Raw genomic sequence first — 16,185 nt, 5'->3', positions numbered from 1 at the left:
TTCCTGGAGGAGGACGATGTCCGGTGTCAGTCGTTTGAGGTACTCACTAACTAAACCTCTCTTGATTTTTGACCCCAAGCCGTTCACATTCCATGTTAGCACCGTGACTCCTGTGTCACCCATGTGTGGGGCGTCTAATGTACTTGCCATTGTGTTGCTCTGAGTCTTCCCCGGGTGGGACCTCGAAGTAGGGACGTCACCAGCTGTGGGATGGCATGTCTCTGCTGTTCCTCAACGGATTCCCCTCTCCCCCCCATAACCTTTGTAAACCCCAACAGGAGGCAATACAAGAACCAACTTCCCTCTGCACCCCCCTCCCCACCTCCCTCCCCTTCCAGTTGCATCCCAACCTGGGCCTGAACCATCCAAGGGAGAAGGCCTGTCGCCCTCCCACACATCCCTCCCCACGCTAAACAAGAACCAACACTAAGAACTTAAAGAACGATAGGGGGTGTGTGTCAACTTGCTTGCTCCGTTTCGCCGAGCCGCTATCTCCTCCGATCCCTATACAGCCATGTTCACGAATGTGAGTCCTGTGTGTCCATATTCATCCCTTGGCCTGAAGAATCCTGTTCCAATTGCTGGATTACTGTGACCAGCGGATGTACTGAGTTGTCCATTGTTTCGTCTTCCTCTCCTCCGGACATGCGGTCCTCCGAGTCTTCCACCTCATCACCTTCTGAGCGGATTCCATTCCTCAGGCAGCTGAATCTCGAGCCCGCCACGGAGTCATTGCCCGGGGACGCCGATCTGTTTCCTCTCTCACCCTCCTTGTCTCGTGTCCTGTACGGTGTTGCCGGAGCTTTCTTCTGCGTCCTCCGTGAACCCCTTCGCTGTGGTTTCGGCATCTCCCAGAGCGGCCCCTCTCGTACTGTCTTGTCCAGCGCGGCTCGGCCTGCCGCCTCTCTACTATTCAGAATGGGTCACTCTTCGAGCCATTGCCACACATCTTCCGGGTGAGCAAAAAAGATGGATTTGTCTTTATAAATTACCCTGAGTTTGGCGGGGAAGAGGAGCATGTAAGTAATTTTCAAAGACCTCAGCTTTGCCTTCACCGAGTCAAACGAGCGGCGTTGCTTCGAGACCTCCTGACTGTAATCTGGAAAGATCATGATGGTGGTATTCTCCAGGCGGATCTCCCCCAATTTCCTGGCTTCCCGCAGGATCAGGTCTCTGTCCGCATAGTTCAAGAAGCGCGCTATGACTGGTCTCGGTCGTGCTCCTTCCGGAGGTTTGGCTAGGAGCGCCCTGTGTGCCCTTTCGATGATGAAGCACTGGGATAATTGTACAGTTGGGAAGGTATTTTTCAGCCATGCGAGGAGGAAGGCGGACATGTTCCTTCCCTCAATCCCTTCTCTAAAGCCCACAAAGCGAAGGTTGTTGCGTCTTGACCTATTTTCGGCATCATCCACCTTCCACAGCAGTTGACGGTGAGAGGCCTGCAGTTCCGCCATGTCCTTCTTGAGCGTTGTGATCGCTTCCTCATTATCGGTCAATCTAGATTCGGTCACCGTTACCCTTTCCGTTAGATTGCGGAAGTCCTGCCGTAGTAGCGTCACCTCGGACCCTACCTCTCCAATTTTCATCTCCAGGGCCGTCCGGGATGCCTGTATATCGGTCCTGGACGCTTGGATGGCCTCCATTAGCATAGCCGTGTCGTTGCGCGCGTCGGGCTGTTGAGACTGCTGTGCCGCCCCGGACCGCGTTGCCGTGAAGTCGTCCATGGGGCCCCGCCTCGTGGATCTGTGCGCCTGGTCACCTTTCCCCATGCTGATATCGTCCGTAGGCCGGGGAGCTCCCTGCGCAGGTCTCCGTTCTCTGTGGCGCCGATGTGCCCAGCCACGTGCAGCGAGTGGCAGTAGAATCTCTCCGGGTGCCCCTGTCCGCAGTGTTGCGCCAGCGGTCTCCTTAGCACTCCTCCCGCCTCAGCTCTGAGCTCCCCCCGGCCTCTTACCATGCTCTGCTGATCGGCGTTCTGTGCTGCAGGTAGGGGTACGTGTGTCCGGCTTTCACCCACGGGTCCCAGCAAACTGCGTCTTCACAGGGGGGTCCGGGCCTTCACTCCCCTCGTGGTTCTCGGCTCTCAGTCACGTCTCCCTCGTTAGTGCCTGTCAGACCGGGAGTCTCAGCAGCTCGGCCGCCATGTTGGTAAAGGCGGGCGCCGAGTGTGAGTCAGTGTCTGCCCCCCGGCGCTTGTGGGTCCCGTCCCGGCTTCTGTGCCCCAGGCTCACCTCCGCTCCGCCCCGCAGGCGCCTCTCAGTCCTTCCGCGACCCGGGGAGGGCCGCAGTGGGGGGTCCCGTCTGCACTGTCTGCCCTACACACCGCCGGCCGCCATCTTGGTGTAGGTAGCCGGTCGTCCGCGTCCGCCTTGGCGTATCTTCTTCCCTCCAGCGGCGATATCCAGGTCACTCTTGGCGGCCAGGGGGGTCGCGGAGCCCCCGTCAGCTGGGCACTGTGTGGCAGGACCGAAGGTGGGGCACTAGGAGCGCCGCGCTTCACCGAGCGCCGCGGTCGTCATCATGGCCGCCGGGGAACCTCCGGGGTCGTATTTGTCCGATTCTCGGCTGAAACCGCTCCACACTGTCACTGAGGCATTCCTCCAGGTGTTAGGATGTCGTTTCTTTCTTTTGGCGTCTGTTTGGGACCATGGAGGATAGGTACTGTCGGATAATTGTGCAGCTCGGCCGGAGCTCCGGCAAGGCACGTCTAGTCGGCCATGCTGCTGGCCACACCCCCAGAACTTAACTAGAATTTATGGAAGACCGTATAGGCAGTGCCCTTTTTCTTCTATAGGCCAAGATAGGGACCTCTGAGGATTTAATACTTTCATGTGATGTTATTAAAGATTCCCAAAAATCAGACAATGTTTTAAAGGTTCCATGGTTTTAATATTTAGAGAGGATTTACCATGAGATTGGTCTGGAATACTTTATTGAAAACCCTGAAGGAATTCCTCTAAATGTCAAAGGAGTTTTCAAGGAGGCATACTGTTCCCGGGGCAATAGGCTTATTAGTTACCAACATGACAATATTGGAGTCCCCTGTTTGCTTCCTGTCCCTGCACAATGTTATCTATTTATTTCTAATAAGTTCCAGTTCTGATTTTATCTAACCAGGTTCTGTTTATGCACTGTGCACTTTGTTGATGGCATTTCCTTGCCAAGGAGGGTGATCAAACAAGGTTATGCTCTGCCCATGTGATAACGTCTCAGTTTAAAGAGCTATGGACTTTGTATTATTTTGCACATTGTATAAATCAGAGAGAACTAGATTTCTTCTCCCATTACTAAGAAATACTCACTCTTGCTCGTATTGATGGTTTTAACTTCTTACCGTCTTTGGCTACGGCTGAAATCTGTATTGCAGTAGCTAATTACATAAGAGACTCCATTGCGATCAGATAGCCTTAGGAGTAAAATCTGTACAGAGATTTTACCTTTTTATGATGAATTGTGTATGTATTGTATTTTAATCATATTAATTTGTAAATCTTTTCATGGTTCTCTGAGTTGAAATAAAGTTATTCTTGACTTGACTGGCTCTATACTCCATTATGATCGGGGGGAGATCTATCTCACCATATTTCCCTTAATTTTGCGTGTCAACGGGGTCATATTCCTGTTCCAGGTTTCCTATAGGTCTCATGTGTTAGAAATTGGGTTTCTGGTTGGCAAAAGAATGCAGCCTGTCCAAGCAGAAGCGGTAATCCTAGTCAGGGTAAGCTAGATCCACACTAAAAGATAACCTGTGTTCACCCTCTGGGAGCTTGGCACAGAGCAGTGAGGCTTATATAAAGAGGCAATGTGTAAAGTGTTTGTGCAACACACAAACACACAGCAACAGAAAGAATACCCCACAAAAAGACTCCATACACGTTTAGAAATACTAACACTATTATAAACAAAACAAGACCAAAATGACAAAAATCCAATGTATAGAAGTTGAGATATTAAATGTTAAAGGAATACGTGCAGTGAAACGCTTAGAAGCAAGTAGCATTAAAAAGGTTACTTTACATCGTGCTGGACCGGGTCAAAGTCAACGTTCAGGCTGACCGCGTGGAAGGGCAGGCCAGCTACAGGTCCCATGCAGGACCAAGTGATCAAATGACCTTTCCTGGTCACAAACAGTGAGATGAGTCGATCTGTTCCACGTAGTGATGGCGATGTGTCAGTTCGGAAGATGGGTGCTTGAGTCGAGAGGTGTTGAGTGATGTGCCTCACCATATTCTGCCACACAGTCGAGGGGATGCCTCGATCTCACCAAACTGCAGTGGCGGAGATGCGCTGTCTGATGCATTAATCTCTAGAGGCAAAGTGCTGGTTCAAATGTGATGTGGCAATTAAACTCCAGCAACAGTGTTGATCGCCGGTTCTAATACACACAGACAGGAGATGCGCCAAATTCCATGTTGCAAGTATCTGGGCCACTTCCAGTAAGCTTCAAACAACGAAAGAGTGTAAATCAATTAATGTATAGAAGCACAAAAGGAGAGAAGATGAGTATGCAAGTCTTATTAGATTTGTATAGGAAGCCCTCACTCACAACCCTGGTTGGTGACATGCTTCATTATCGGGCCCACCGGGAGAAGCTGAATGCCTCCCCGGTGTGCTACAACGCCAGGATTACTGCGGTGCTGGTTAGTTGTGAAGATTATGTAAATGTGAAAAGGGTTTAAAAATGTCCAGATTGTGTCTCACATAAAAACTTTATTCTGTGGCCAATCTGACATATTAAAAGCAATGTGTTTAGGAAACTACCAAGTTAATTGTTTGGCTATTTCCACTTAAAGTGGGGTCAACATGTTTCTGCCCTTGATGTGTGATTTACTGGGCATTCGTCAGGACCATGGGGAGTGTACCTCGGCGGTATGGGCACGCTAAGGCCCACCCTGACCAGAGGACGTGAAAGTTAAAAATCAGTGTAAAAAAAGGTGCAAAATTAACAAACCAACAAGTTGTGGGAAAATTACCTCATAATCAGAGGAACCTGTATAGTTTGAAAAATAAAAGATCCACGCCCCATAGGTCTCGGGAGGGGGGTGGAGGCGAAAATGGCACACCGCCTGCAACGCCTGGCACCCGTTCGATACCTGCGTGTAGCCTCTAACCGGACCACTTCCAGTAAGTTGGAGAAGCGTGGCTCAGTGGTTAGAGGCGGCAGACCCGGAAGCTGAGATTGGCCGTGGACCAGGGTTCGATTCCCCGCCTCGGCGGGTCTCGGGCTCAAAAATTCCACAGACTCGACAATTCTCGCTCTGGTGCCTACTCGACTCGCAGGGTCACACTCTGCGACTCTGGGCAATAGCTTGCTTAATCTCCACTACGGCCCCTCACGGCGGGATGCCTGGCTTTCACCTTGCGGATACCCTGCCGGGGTATCGCACAGGGGAATACCAGGACGGGTTCCCTAAGCAAGCGCTTAGATACCGTGTCGGTGATTTGCGCTATATAAATACATGTACATTTACATTTACATTTAAGTTCAGGCACAGGAGCAGGGTAAGGACTTTGATATCCCTGATTCTCAAGCAACAGGAGGCAAGCCGCAAGCACCTGGAGATCACTTGGCGGTAAGGCAGAGTCAAGCTCTCCTTCAGCAGAGTCCGAGAACAGCAGACAGCAGGGCAATGCAAGATAGAAGCAGGCCTTTCAAGCTTGCAGTCTAAGATGAGTCATTTGAGCACCACAACAGTCCTACTGATAGATTCAGTTCAAGATCTAGAAGTGTCTGATTTTCGGGGTGGGGGTCAAAGACCCAGTACTTATACGCAAAAGTGCCTTTGATGTGAGGGTGTGACTTCAAAGCAGCCCTCTGAAGTGCATAGATTCTCCTTTCAACTCAGTCCTGTCCATCAGGGATAATCTGTCCTTTTAGTGAGGACAGGAGACTGCCTATTCCAGTGACGTGTTGGACCCTCCCTTCCATCCCGCCCAAGCAAGGCCATCAGAATGCAGACATATTTAGATGGGTACTCAGATCCATCTATCCTTTATGTGTTGTGGCGGTCTTGCTTGAATGCACAAAGTGTAGCTGTCACCCACCCCAGACGTATATTAGAGACGGGCTGTCACGCACAAAAAGCAGTAAGTGCAATGTCTACTTTCTAATAGTGCTGTAAATAAATAGAGCCTAAAAAGATCCCGTTTGACTAGGGCCTGTGCAATGTGTCTTGCATGAGACGTAGTATTGTGACCTAACTCAACCCTAAAGTCCCCAACTTTTCCCCCAACAACCCTCTAATCAACACTTCTAAAGAGGAAGCATCTGTCGCCCCAAAAACAAGCAACCTGAATAGGAACAACATACAATACAACATAGTACTCTATCAAAATAAAGAAATCACCATAGTCTTGTGTAGCAGGGAGTGATTTGCCCCACGACAGCCCCTCTTTACAGATGCAATGTGTCTCTTCTTTGTCAGCGAATGAGAATAAACTTGTAGCTCTACATGGAAGAAAGGAAGGAAAGGGACCAAACTCTATACCACTGAATAACATCTCATCATCCACTGGTAGCGTCCCCTCCCCCATGATCACCAGAGCTCTCTGAGGAGGATGCCCTATGTCTGTCCTCCAGTTGTGACCACAGTTGGCCTCCTATCAGTCTGCTGAGTTTCCTCCTAGAGTGGGATGGTTGATCCCCTTCGGCCTCCCAAATTGTCATTGGCTCCTTAGTTGATATGGGCAGTTATTTTCTCTCCGCCGCTCAGTCCCAGAGCTCTTCCGGACTCTTAAAAAAAATGGTTCTCCACTGATACATTACTTTCAGTTTGGCAGGGTACATCAGCATATATTGAATGTCCTTAGCCCTAACTTTTCACTTAACCTCTAAGAAAGATGTAAGAAGGGGCTGCACTTTACCTGCATAATCGGGGAAGAGCGTAACCATAGAGTTGGTGCAATGGACGTTGTTGTGCCTGCCGCAGGATATAGTCTGTCCATAAGGTACAGTATACTGATGGTAATGCCTCTAGGTGGTCTCCCTGGCTGTGGCCTTAGGGCCAGTGCCCTGTGCGCCCTTTCCAGAATGAAGTAGGAGGATAGCTCATAATCCATAATGCAGGTTCTGAAGTATTCTGTGGGGAATTTCTCTCATGTTGCCCACCCCCTCTTTTCTACTCTGGGCCACCAAATCAGCTGGGCTGTCACAAGCCCATGGGGGTGCTTAAAATGAAAGGTGGTCCCTACCACTCCCCTCCCATGTGACTGTATCCTCTCCCTTGCGAGTCAAGAGTCAATGCAGAGGTAGAGGTAAGTCGCTGCAGTGAGATTGCAGCTCCAGGTTGTGTCTGTTGGCGGCATGTCCATCTCCCGGCAGGTCGTTGTTTGCATAATAAGTTTCTCTCATCCCCGACTCCCTACATTGGCTTAGGTTGGCCAAAGGGGAAAAGTGTAGCGGGCACCACATGGATGTTTGCATCCAAGAAAAGGTTGCCCCATAGTTGGCTCAACCAGGCTGCAGTTTCAGTCCTAGCCACGTGTGGTGACCAGTCCATCTCCTCCACTCTAAGGTGCCCGTTACATTGTTACGGGCCACCACCTGGAAGTGAAAGCAGCAATGTGCCACACCTCATCCACCCGCCTGTCTTCTCTCCCTCTCACGCTCCAGGAGTCGATGCAGAGAGGGTTTGCCACTGTGGGTTTACAGCTCCAGGTGGTGTTTGCCTCCCATCTACAGGTAGGCCGTATGCACACCCAGGCCGTCGATTGCAGAAATTGGCTCTCTCATCCAGGGCTCCCTGGATAGGTTTGGGTGGGCCAAAAGGGGTGATTATAGGGCCACTGCACTGGTGCCTGCAACTGAAAATAGGTCACCTAAGGTTCGGATTCAGCAAGGTTCTAGGAGCTGGCATGTAGCTCGCTCAAAATGCGGCTACCATCTTCGGCTGCTTGGCCACGTCCTCCAATAATTTCTTTCTTGATTTCTTTACAATGTAGTGGAGGTGAGTGATCTGTCAATGGTAGGCGAGCCCTTTGGGAGCCAGGATGGTATCTATCAGATAAGGTAGAAACTGTATTGTTTAGAAAGAGCCATACAAGATTTCTTAGGTAAAGAGCAGAGTAAGCACTTATGGTAGCAGCACACGTATACACTGCCAAATCACTATTATTCACTGTTACTGTATCTTTGATCCATTACTCACATAAGCAATATTTCACTCACACATATGTTCTGCTTTTAGGTGATGAGTACAAGGTGCTAAGGATGGGAAATGCCAAAATAGGAGTGAACATAGTATGCTGTTTCTTGTACATATGTTTTTTATTTGCTTGAGGTGTGCAGCCTTTCATGACTTTCATCTTCAAGACTCATGACAGTCTACATTTGTTTACAACGCTCTTGGTAATGCTGATCTTTTTTATTATATTTTCAGGATCCAGACAATCTGCTTGAAGAACTACCACCACCAGAATACAGGGATAACTTCCACATCCCCAACTTTTCACCGGAGAAACATGTGAGTTTTCTTTAAAATACAATACCATCATGTTCATGTGCCTTCTCTCTCAAATTCTGTTTCTTCCATACCATCTTCACAAACAAAGTACATCCACATGATATCACACGAATAACTTCCCATGGAAACTATCCTCCATTCTCAGAAACACAAGGAATTCTTTACGTTATTAACAAGGAGTGAATGGTGTACCAACTCAATCCGTCTCTCATCCACTGGTACCCTTAGAGAGCTAGAGCTGATTTCTTAACTTCAAAGCTGGTTTTAGCGCACAGTGTAAATGTACAGAGGTGGAATTTATCTCCTGAAGGAAAAAGAGATTATTTAAAACAATTACCCTTCTGACTACTAGACTAACCTCTTCTGCAAAACAAAATACACTGGGGTTGCTCCAATTTGTGGGCGAGCAAGGATCCATGGGCTAAAAATTCCCTTTCACAATAGGAGCAAATTTAGCTTTTTCTATCCTCACTTCTAGACTAGACAAAGAATTTGGCTGGCCTTGGCTTTACTCAATGGAGAAAAAAGCTCCTATTCCTTGGGGTCAACCATTTACTGGCAATGCCCACAATTTGAGTTTTTTGAGAAAAATAAGTCAACTGTTATACATGTTGTCATGTCTAAATAGCCTTCTTGTTTCCATTCTCTCTATCTACCAGCTTGAGGACATGATCAAAATGATGAAAAGCACTCTCAGGTTGTGCGAGTTCATACTTTCTAAGTAGGGTGAGGTAAGATTTTGATGCTTTTTTCCTGTCAATGTGAGTGAGAGTGTGAGTACTATCAGACTAAAAGGATCACACAACAAACCATCACTTATCGATAGGGGTCACTGGAATGTAATGTAAATGTAGGGTGGATTTGTAGAGAGCTGCTTGTCACCCGTGAGGGTCTCCAGGCACTTCTTCCATACAATAATGGGTTTACTATACTTGCCAAACAATCCACCCTATGCTACATAGTTTACAGTTTTTTTACAAATAAATGTTTTGCTAGTTTAGAATTATCAACAATTACACATGGTGTTGCTCTGTGGCAAATGTTAACTACTCACCTGAATTTATCACCCATGTGTTATACTGGTACTAGAGAGGCAAAACATTTTGCGAGAAAAGCATTAATATTTGATAAAACAGCAAAATAGTATTGTCACAGAATGTACTACATTATGCTGCACTAATTTGCACTGTGTTCCATAATTTGGCCTTCCTATGTGTCTCATGAATAACAATATTGTGGGACACTAATATCATTGATAAAAAAATCAAGAGACAAAATATCAAAAGGTAAGTATGTAAAGATTTTCTGTACCTAATTCAACATTTGTGTACCAAAATACATATACATATATCTTTATTTATTTGGAGAAAAGAATGGCAAATGTATATGTCCCTTTGTGCATTTACCCTTTAATATTTTGTCCCTCGATATTTTGTCCACAGTATTACTGTGTCACGATATTCTTGTACTAGACGTTCAAGAGTACAATCGGCCCTTCTTAGTCTCATAATTCCAGAGCCACTTATAATATAAGGACTTTGGTTACTGTTTTAAATTACATTACAGTTATGAGGGTTGAAAAGGAACGAAATACATAGGTTTTCAAGAGCCTAGGGAAATATGTAACCAACAATGGAACTAGCGAGACTGAGCGATCACATCCGATTGGTGCTGGAGGAGGAGAGATTTCGGGGTAGGGTTGTCCAAAGAACTCATCATTATAAAAGAACCACCTCTATTTTGGGGAAAATTGGGTGTAAAACCTTTTAGAAGAGAACTACTTTACCAATTCGGAGATTCATCATGTGAGAATAGAGCCACCAAGAGCTTAGCTGTAATTCCTCTATGGATGCTTTGTGATTGCACAGAAGAGCAAAATAATTCTGCAAATGTGGTACAGATGCAAAGGGGGGCCCATGAGTAAGCATCGTTATCTGCCCCCTTGAGCCCGCCCAACACTGTCATGGAAACATGGACCGACTGACCTCTAGTTGGCAGTCACGACCGCCTAATTATGATGCAACCACACATGGTGCGGTCACATACTTACATTTCCCTATGGGAGCATGTGTTGTGGCTATAAATCAGCTGTAGCACAAGCTCCCATAGAGAAATGGGAGGCTGTGTTTCTCCCTGCACCACATGGCAGGCACCTCAAGGTGCCTGCCACACAGTGCTGGGATCAACGTGCCCCCTTGGACCCCAACCGGAGGCCGCAACAGAAGGAGCCCTGCTAGAGGCCCCCAAACACGCTTTCCAACAGGCTTTCCATGTCGGAAGCCGGCATGGAAAGTCTGCCCCGGAAACCGTGCATCATAATTAGGTCTCACGGTTTTATGGTATTTATTATTTGAACATTTCCGTCTGTATTTGTCCATATTTATTTTTTGGCCAGCTTATTGGTATTTATCCATATTTAATTTGTGTTGTTTAAATAGATGAGGTGATAACTGGTGTATTTATGCATTTATTTAACAGATAAATGTGGACTCATACTTAAATGCCTGTCAGGTTTTAGCACATTACACAGTAAAAAATATAAACATAATAAACTCACATTAAAGAAATAGTGTAACAACACACATACATGTTGAGATATGCAGTAATTTAAGGACATATCATTGAGTTTTGTAGCTCCCCTTGCTGTCATTATGTACAGCTACTGGCCTGAAAGTGATTAATCTCAGCATGATGAATCACTCAAAAGAAGCTAAATTATCTGTATTTTTCCACTTTCAAAAATAAATACAGACAGGGGAGACAGTGTTTTCTGTCTGTGTTTATCTGTAAAAATCAGACAAAGCGGAAATCAGGGAACCCTAATCATAATATGGACAGTATAAAAATGCATCCATATGAATTAAGGGCCAGACTCGGAAAGGCCGACGGGCTCCTTGAGCCTGTTGGAAGCCAGCTAGAATGACTGGCCAGTTTCATTTCCGACAACTGAAATTGTATTTATGGGGTCAATAGTGAAACCAACCATCTCGGTAGGAAAGCTTCCGTTTCGACCGAGATCGTAATCGACCCCTAGGACTGACATTTATCAGGCCTGTTTCACATTGGTAAAAATAATCTGTATGATTCCAAAACAACAGGGTGTGACACTGGAGAAGACAAGAGGCACCTGCTGGAGTACAATATTGTATGGCAGCACATTTTTATAAACTGCCTTACCTCTTGTCGTGTTTGAAGAGTCACAATCTCTTCAGTGCTGACTCACCCGTCACCTTGGTGAACGTTATTCAAATTCTTTGCAAGCCAAAGTTGAACACAGAGCAAAATATATTTTATGAGCTCCTGGTGCCTCCATTGCTTGCTGGACTGTGACGATGGGCAATTGCCTACTTGACCTATCTGACCTTGTACTTTTTCAACTTTCAGGTTTCAACCTACTTACCATTTCTTTGGCCTTTGATTCGACCACTGCGACTGATACCACTGACAAAATGTATTGAGGATCCCTAACCATCTGCCTTTCTCATAAACATTCGTTGCTGGAACACAATATCCCACCAGAGGACATCCAGAGAACCATTGGAAATCATTGAAAATTAAAGCTACACCAGACATAGAGAAACATGAAGATTTGACTTTTGTGATTTGGCGAAGGACGACAACCGCATCTCAGGAGTATGGCTGAAGATCACTTTGAATGATAACGAAGCACTACTTCCCCCTGGTCTGGTGCTCCTACATGAAATCATTCACCAATATCATCCATGAAATGTTAGTTCATAATAACGAGCAATACTAAGCAGTTGTTCAATAGTCACTGTACAGCCATGGTGAATTTTAAATTGCTTACTATTTGTAATGTAAATCTTACTGTTTAACATGTTTGTATTGCAAATGGTCTTGTGCAAACTCTCGGAATGTGAACATTGTACATTATTTTATGTAATTTAATTTAATTTAAATGTTTTAAAAATTAAATCACTCTTGTCTTTAATGATGACTCTCATATATTCTTGGTTACATGACTGGCATAATCCTTCAAGACAGAGTTTCAAAACTAAGTAGGTGTGGGGCATGTTGCATCACAATGCGTCACTCTTGAAAAATCACTCTCAGCAATGTTTTTCTATGCAGAATTTAGGATTTGGATGGAACATGCTTCTTCAATCACATTCAAAAGTTTGAAACACAGAGACCCACTGGTCTTTGTCTATTAGTTCGCTTGGCTCAGATCTGTGCAAGGGAAGTAATATGAAAAAAACAATTCTGTTCATTAGACTAATTTGTAGGCCTGGGCGGTAAACTCTGCTACCCTTGAGGAGTTTGTGGACTTTTTCTAACTCTGCACTCCGCATGGACCTCAGAGCTTCTAAAAACTCAGCATAGAGGTGTGCAGCAGATTCTTTCCTCTCTCATGGCTCGCCAATATTGAGTTAGGAAGAGCGAGCTAGGAAAATCCAATGCTAGACTATCTCCCGGTGAGATTTCTCATTGCGAGGGGTCGCGGTAGATCATTACTGCTCATGTTGAGAAACATGCCACTTGCATTGAGGAAGCTGCCACTCGAGTAGAACATCTCAAGTGGCAGAAGGATGCACCCTTTTGAGCTAAAAATCAGCAGTGCAACTTACCTCACTCCATCGCTTGCGGAACTCCATGGAGAGTTTTTTGGTCACTCCACAAACTCTGGCCAGGCCTCCTACTTTGTCCCTTGTTTACGAAAACGCTTATGCCAGCCATTAAGAATCTAGGAAACCACATTTACACAAACCACTATAAAAATAAATTCCATGTTGATCACATTTAGGAATCTTCTTTGGCTATTCTCAACGATCATCGTAATTTGGGGTGTTCAACGGACAAAAAGAATCTTACTGTTTAAACATACATCTTTCTTAAAGAAATAAATAAAGGACAAAGCTAAAAAAGTGGATCTGTGCACAAGCCCCTAACTTGCATGAGAACTTTACCCCAAATTATTTTTTCTACTCCTGACTCATTCTAAGAAGGAAGATATATACCTCAGGGTCACATGACTTCTCTGTCACAGGTCAGAGACGAGATAATTAGAAAACAAACCCCTGCCACTGTGTGTCTCAAAATGTGTGTCTCAAAATTTGCTTGTTGTTTAGCAAAAGTGGGAGGGATGGGATCAGATAAGCAGGATGAGCGTTTGGTGCTTTTTATGGCAGGCTTAATACTGCAATCTCTGGAGGGATTTCTTTCCTCATGATGCCCCTCATTACTTCGTCTTTACTTGATACATGAAAACTCATGTCATATGGTATAGTGCCTCACTAAAGGCCTTTACTGACTATTGGGGTACAAGTCTTGAAGGCCTAAGGAGATTTGATTGTGTGAAAATTGTCATAACAATATGATAGTGCTACTTTTATTCACTTAATCTCCCTGTGCCTTAAAAAATGAATGTGTCCCTCTGTAATGCAACTGGTGTTCATGTGAGGAGCTCTGATACCTTTGGGTCAAGTGTGCCCTATATACAACTGAAAAGAAAGTGCTTCACCCAACAACAGGTTGCCAGGCTCACTCACCAAACAATGGGTTTTCATGCCGTTCAAATAGGAAACAGCCATAACCAGGCAAAAGTACAATATAACCCTTTCTCTCCTAAGGAGAGGGAGAAAGGCTTTCTAGAGAACTGGGAGCAGTACTTGTTCAAAGGACATCCCATCTGATGAGGTAGAGGCCATTCTTGGGTGGTAAAAAGGAGTGCAGGTGGTTTTACATAGCTTTACTGATCTGACAACAATGGTAGGCTTGAATTCACTAACAAAATATAATATTTAGTATTTTTCTTCTTTTATCCCAAATTTATTGTGACATTGTTCGTACTGGTCTTGTTGAGATGACTGTTGTAATACTTAGATAATACTAGAGGATAGGATTTAATAAAAACCCATTATATTAATTATCTATTGCCTGTATAATGAATTGAGTAGACACAATTGGGGTAGGCACATCATGGTTCCTCCAACTACTCTGTTAGATGTGCTCACAAATGGGCTTTCTTCTAATGTGTATGGTCCTCGGGGACGGGTATGAGATGACTGTGTGCTTTCCCTTACCTGCAGTAACGCACATATATTCCTACAGCTCTGGGAACTAGCAAAACCTAGCCAGGTGTGCCTTTAGAAAGGAGTGATATGAACCAGTGGTACCCTATATTGGCCAGTTCACTGGTTGCTACAAATTTCAAATTTGAGTGACATACTAATGTGTTTGGAAGACCCATGTGTACTTATAAATCTTCCATAGAATCAAGTCCCCTTATCCCTTAGGGCTTTTTAAGTGTAACAGATACAAAAGAAACCTGAGATAAGAACCAGTACCTGAATGTTACTAAATTGTGGCTGATGAAGTAAATATTCCACAGAAAATGCACCCTTTGGTTACTATCTACTTGACAGGGAATAGAGATCCTGCTGACAGAAGAAGAGGTCTCATTCATTATAGGGACATCTTCACTCGTTAAATCTATCATTAATGAGTAGCTGTAGCTGCAGCTGACAGTAACACCTGATGAAAAAAAATCACTTGCTATTACACCTGCCCAAAATCATCCTTACTAATGCAAAGAGCTTCTCCTAGCATATTCAGAGCTCACAAAGTAATACCAGGGAGGGTTACCACATATCATGGAGCCAGGGTGGGTGAGTCTATTAATGCTAGCAGTCAGCAATGACCAGCTTTAGTGGAATACACCTCTCACCTAGCAAGAGACCAACAGTAATTAGTGGTCAGCAAGAACATTCTACAAGAGGTTATAAATGTTTACTGACAGCTGAGACCATATGTATTCATGAACTAAGACTGCAGCAGGCCTACTTCACTTGTTACTCCTACCCCGATTAATTCATTGACTATAATGGTTACAGGGTACAATGAGATTTTAAGGTGTCACAAATTCAATTACAAAGAGTACCTGGGGCATCGGCATGCACCAGTTTACAGCTGCACTGCATACAGACAATCAATCGTCTCAGTAAAAAATTCAGTAATCTTATGAGTAATCCTTTTCATCTAATTTTATCTGTGTTCAATTTAAGGTTCAGACAGAGAGAATGTGATTTAAAATCTTTCAATGCTCCAAGAATGCCCGTCTGGGCTTTGTCCGACAGCTCCGTGTATCACATTTCAATTTGAGTAACCAGATTTAAAGTCCACCCAATGCATTTTGGGCTACAGACCCTTCGTCAGGGGTAACTGGAAATTTAGAACAACCCATCAGGAACCATGTATACATTTTTAGACTCTTCAAAATTAATGTAAAATGTTATGCATATTTCTACTCAAACATATATTTTCTCAAAATATGTGTGCCTATTATCAATTACTTAAAATTGAAAATTAGTGAAAAATTATCCATGTTGTTCATATATGCATATGTGCCTTTACACCGCAAAATGAATAAAGCACCAAAAAGTGAATGAAACAAAAAGTGAATAAACCCTGTGTTAAAATCAAACACTATTTATAAAAAACCTAACCCAAACACCCAGCTCAAGAATTCTATGAACGTTGTTTTTAGTCATCTCTGACTCAGCCTTACAACCTTCAGTGGAGCCGCTTGTTAAATAGTACATGCCTGTAACGAATTGAAAGAATAACCTTTGGGCCTCAAGCGCAGAACGGACCACAGTCAACTCTCAAGCTGTGTGAAAAAGGCTGCTTTATTGAAAACAGGTGCAGCTTACAAAAAACATAACCTTGGCCTTTGCCTCCCAAAACGAAACCTCTCTATACA

At 44.8% G+C, this 16,185-nt stretch overlaps 1 protein-coding gene across 2 annotated transcripts in view; it reads left to right on the top strand.

The window, feature by feature from the left end:
• LOC144798871 (uncharacterized) overlaps positions 1-12,414 on the top strand; it is a 36,699-nt gene extending 24,285 nt beyond the window's left edge. Inside the window, exons 3-5 of one of the 2 annotated variants that reach the window (XM_078669961.1) lie at positions 8,379-8,462; positions 9,122-9,188; positions 11,847-12,414. In XM_078669961.1, the coding sequence (XP_078526087.1) occupies positions 8,379-8,462; positions 9,122-9,187 (150 nt within the window). In that variant the 3' untranslated portion in view covers position 9,188; positions 11,847-12,414. Of the gene's footprint in view, positions 1-8,378; positions 8,463-9,121; positions 9,194-11,846 lie in introns of both variants that reach the window. The other variant, XM_078669960.1, reaches the window with a different exon arrangement.
• The last annotated feature ends 3,771 nt before the right edge of the window (positions 12,415-16,185 follow it).

The sequence above is a fragment of the Lissotriton helveticus genome, chromosome 12, assembly GCF_964261635.1.
Source record: "Lissotriton helveticus chromosome 12, aLisHel1.1, whole genome shotgun sequence".
In the NCBI taxonomy this organism is placed as follows: domain Eukaryota; kingdom Metazoa; phylum Chordata; class Amphibia; order Caudata; family Salamandridae; genus Lissotriton; species Lissotriton helveticus.
This window is presented reverse-complemented; position numbering and strand designations above follow the sequence as displayed.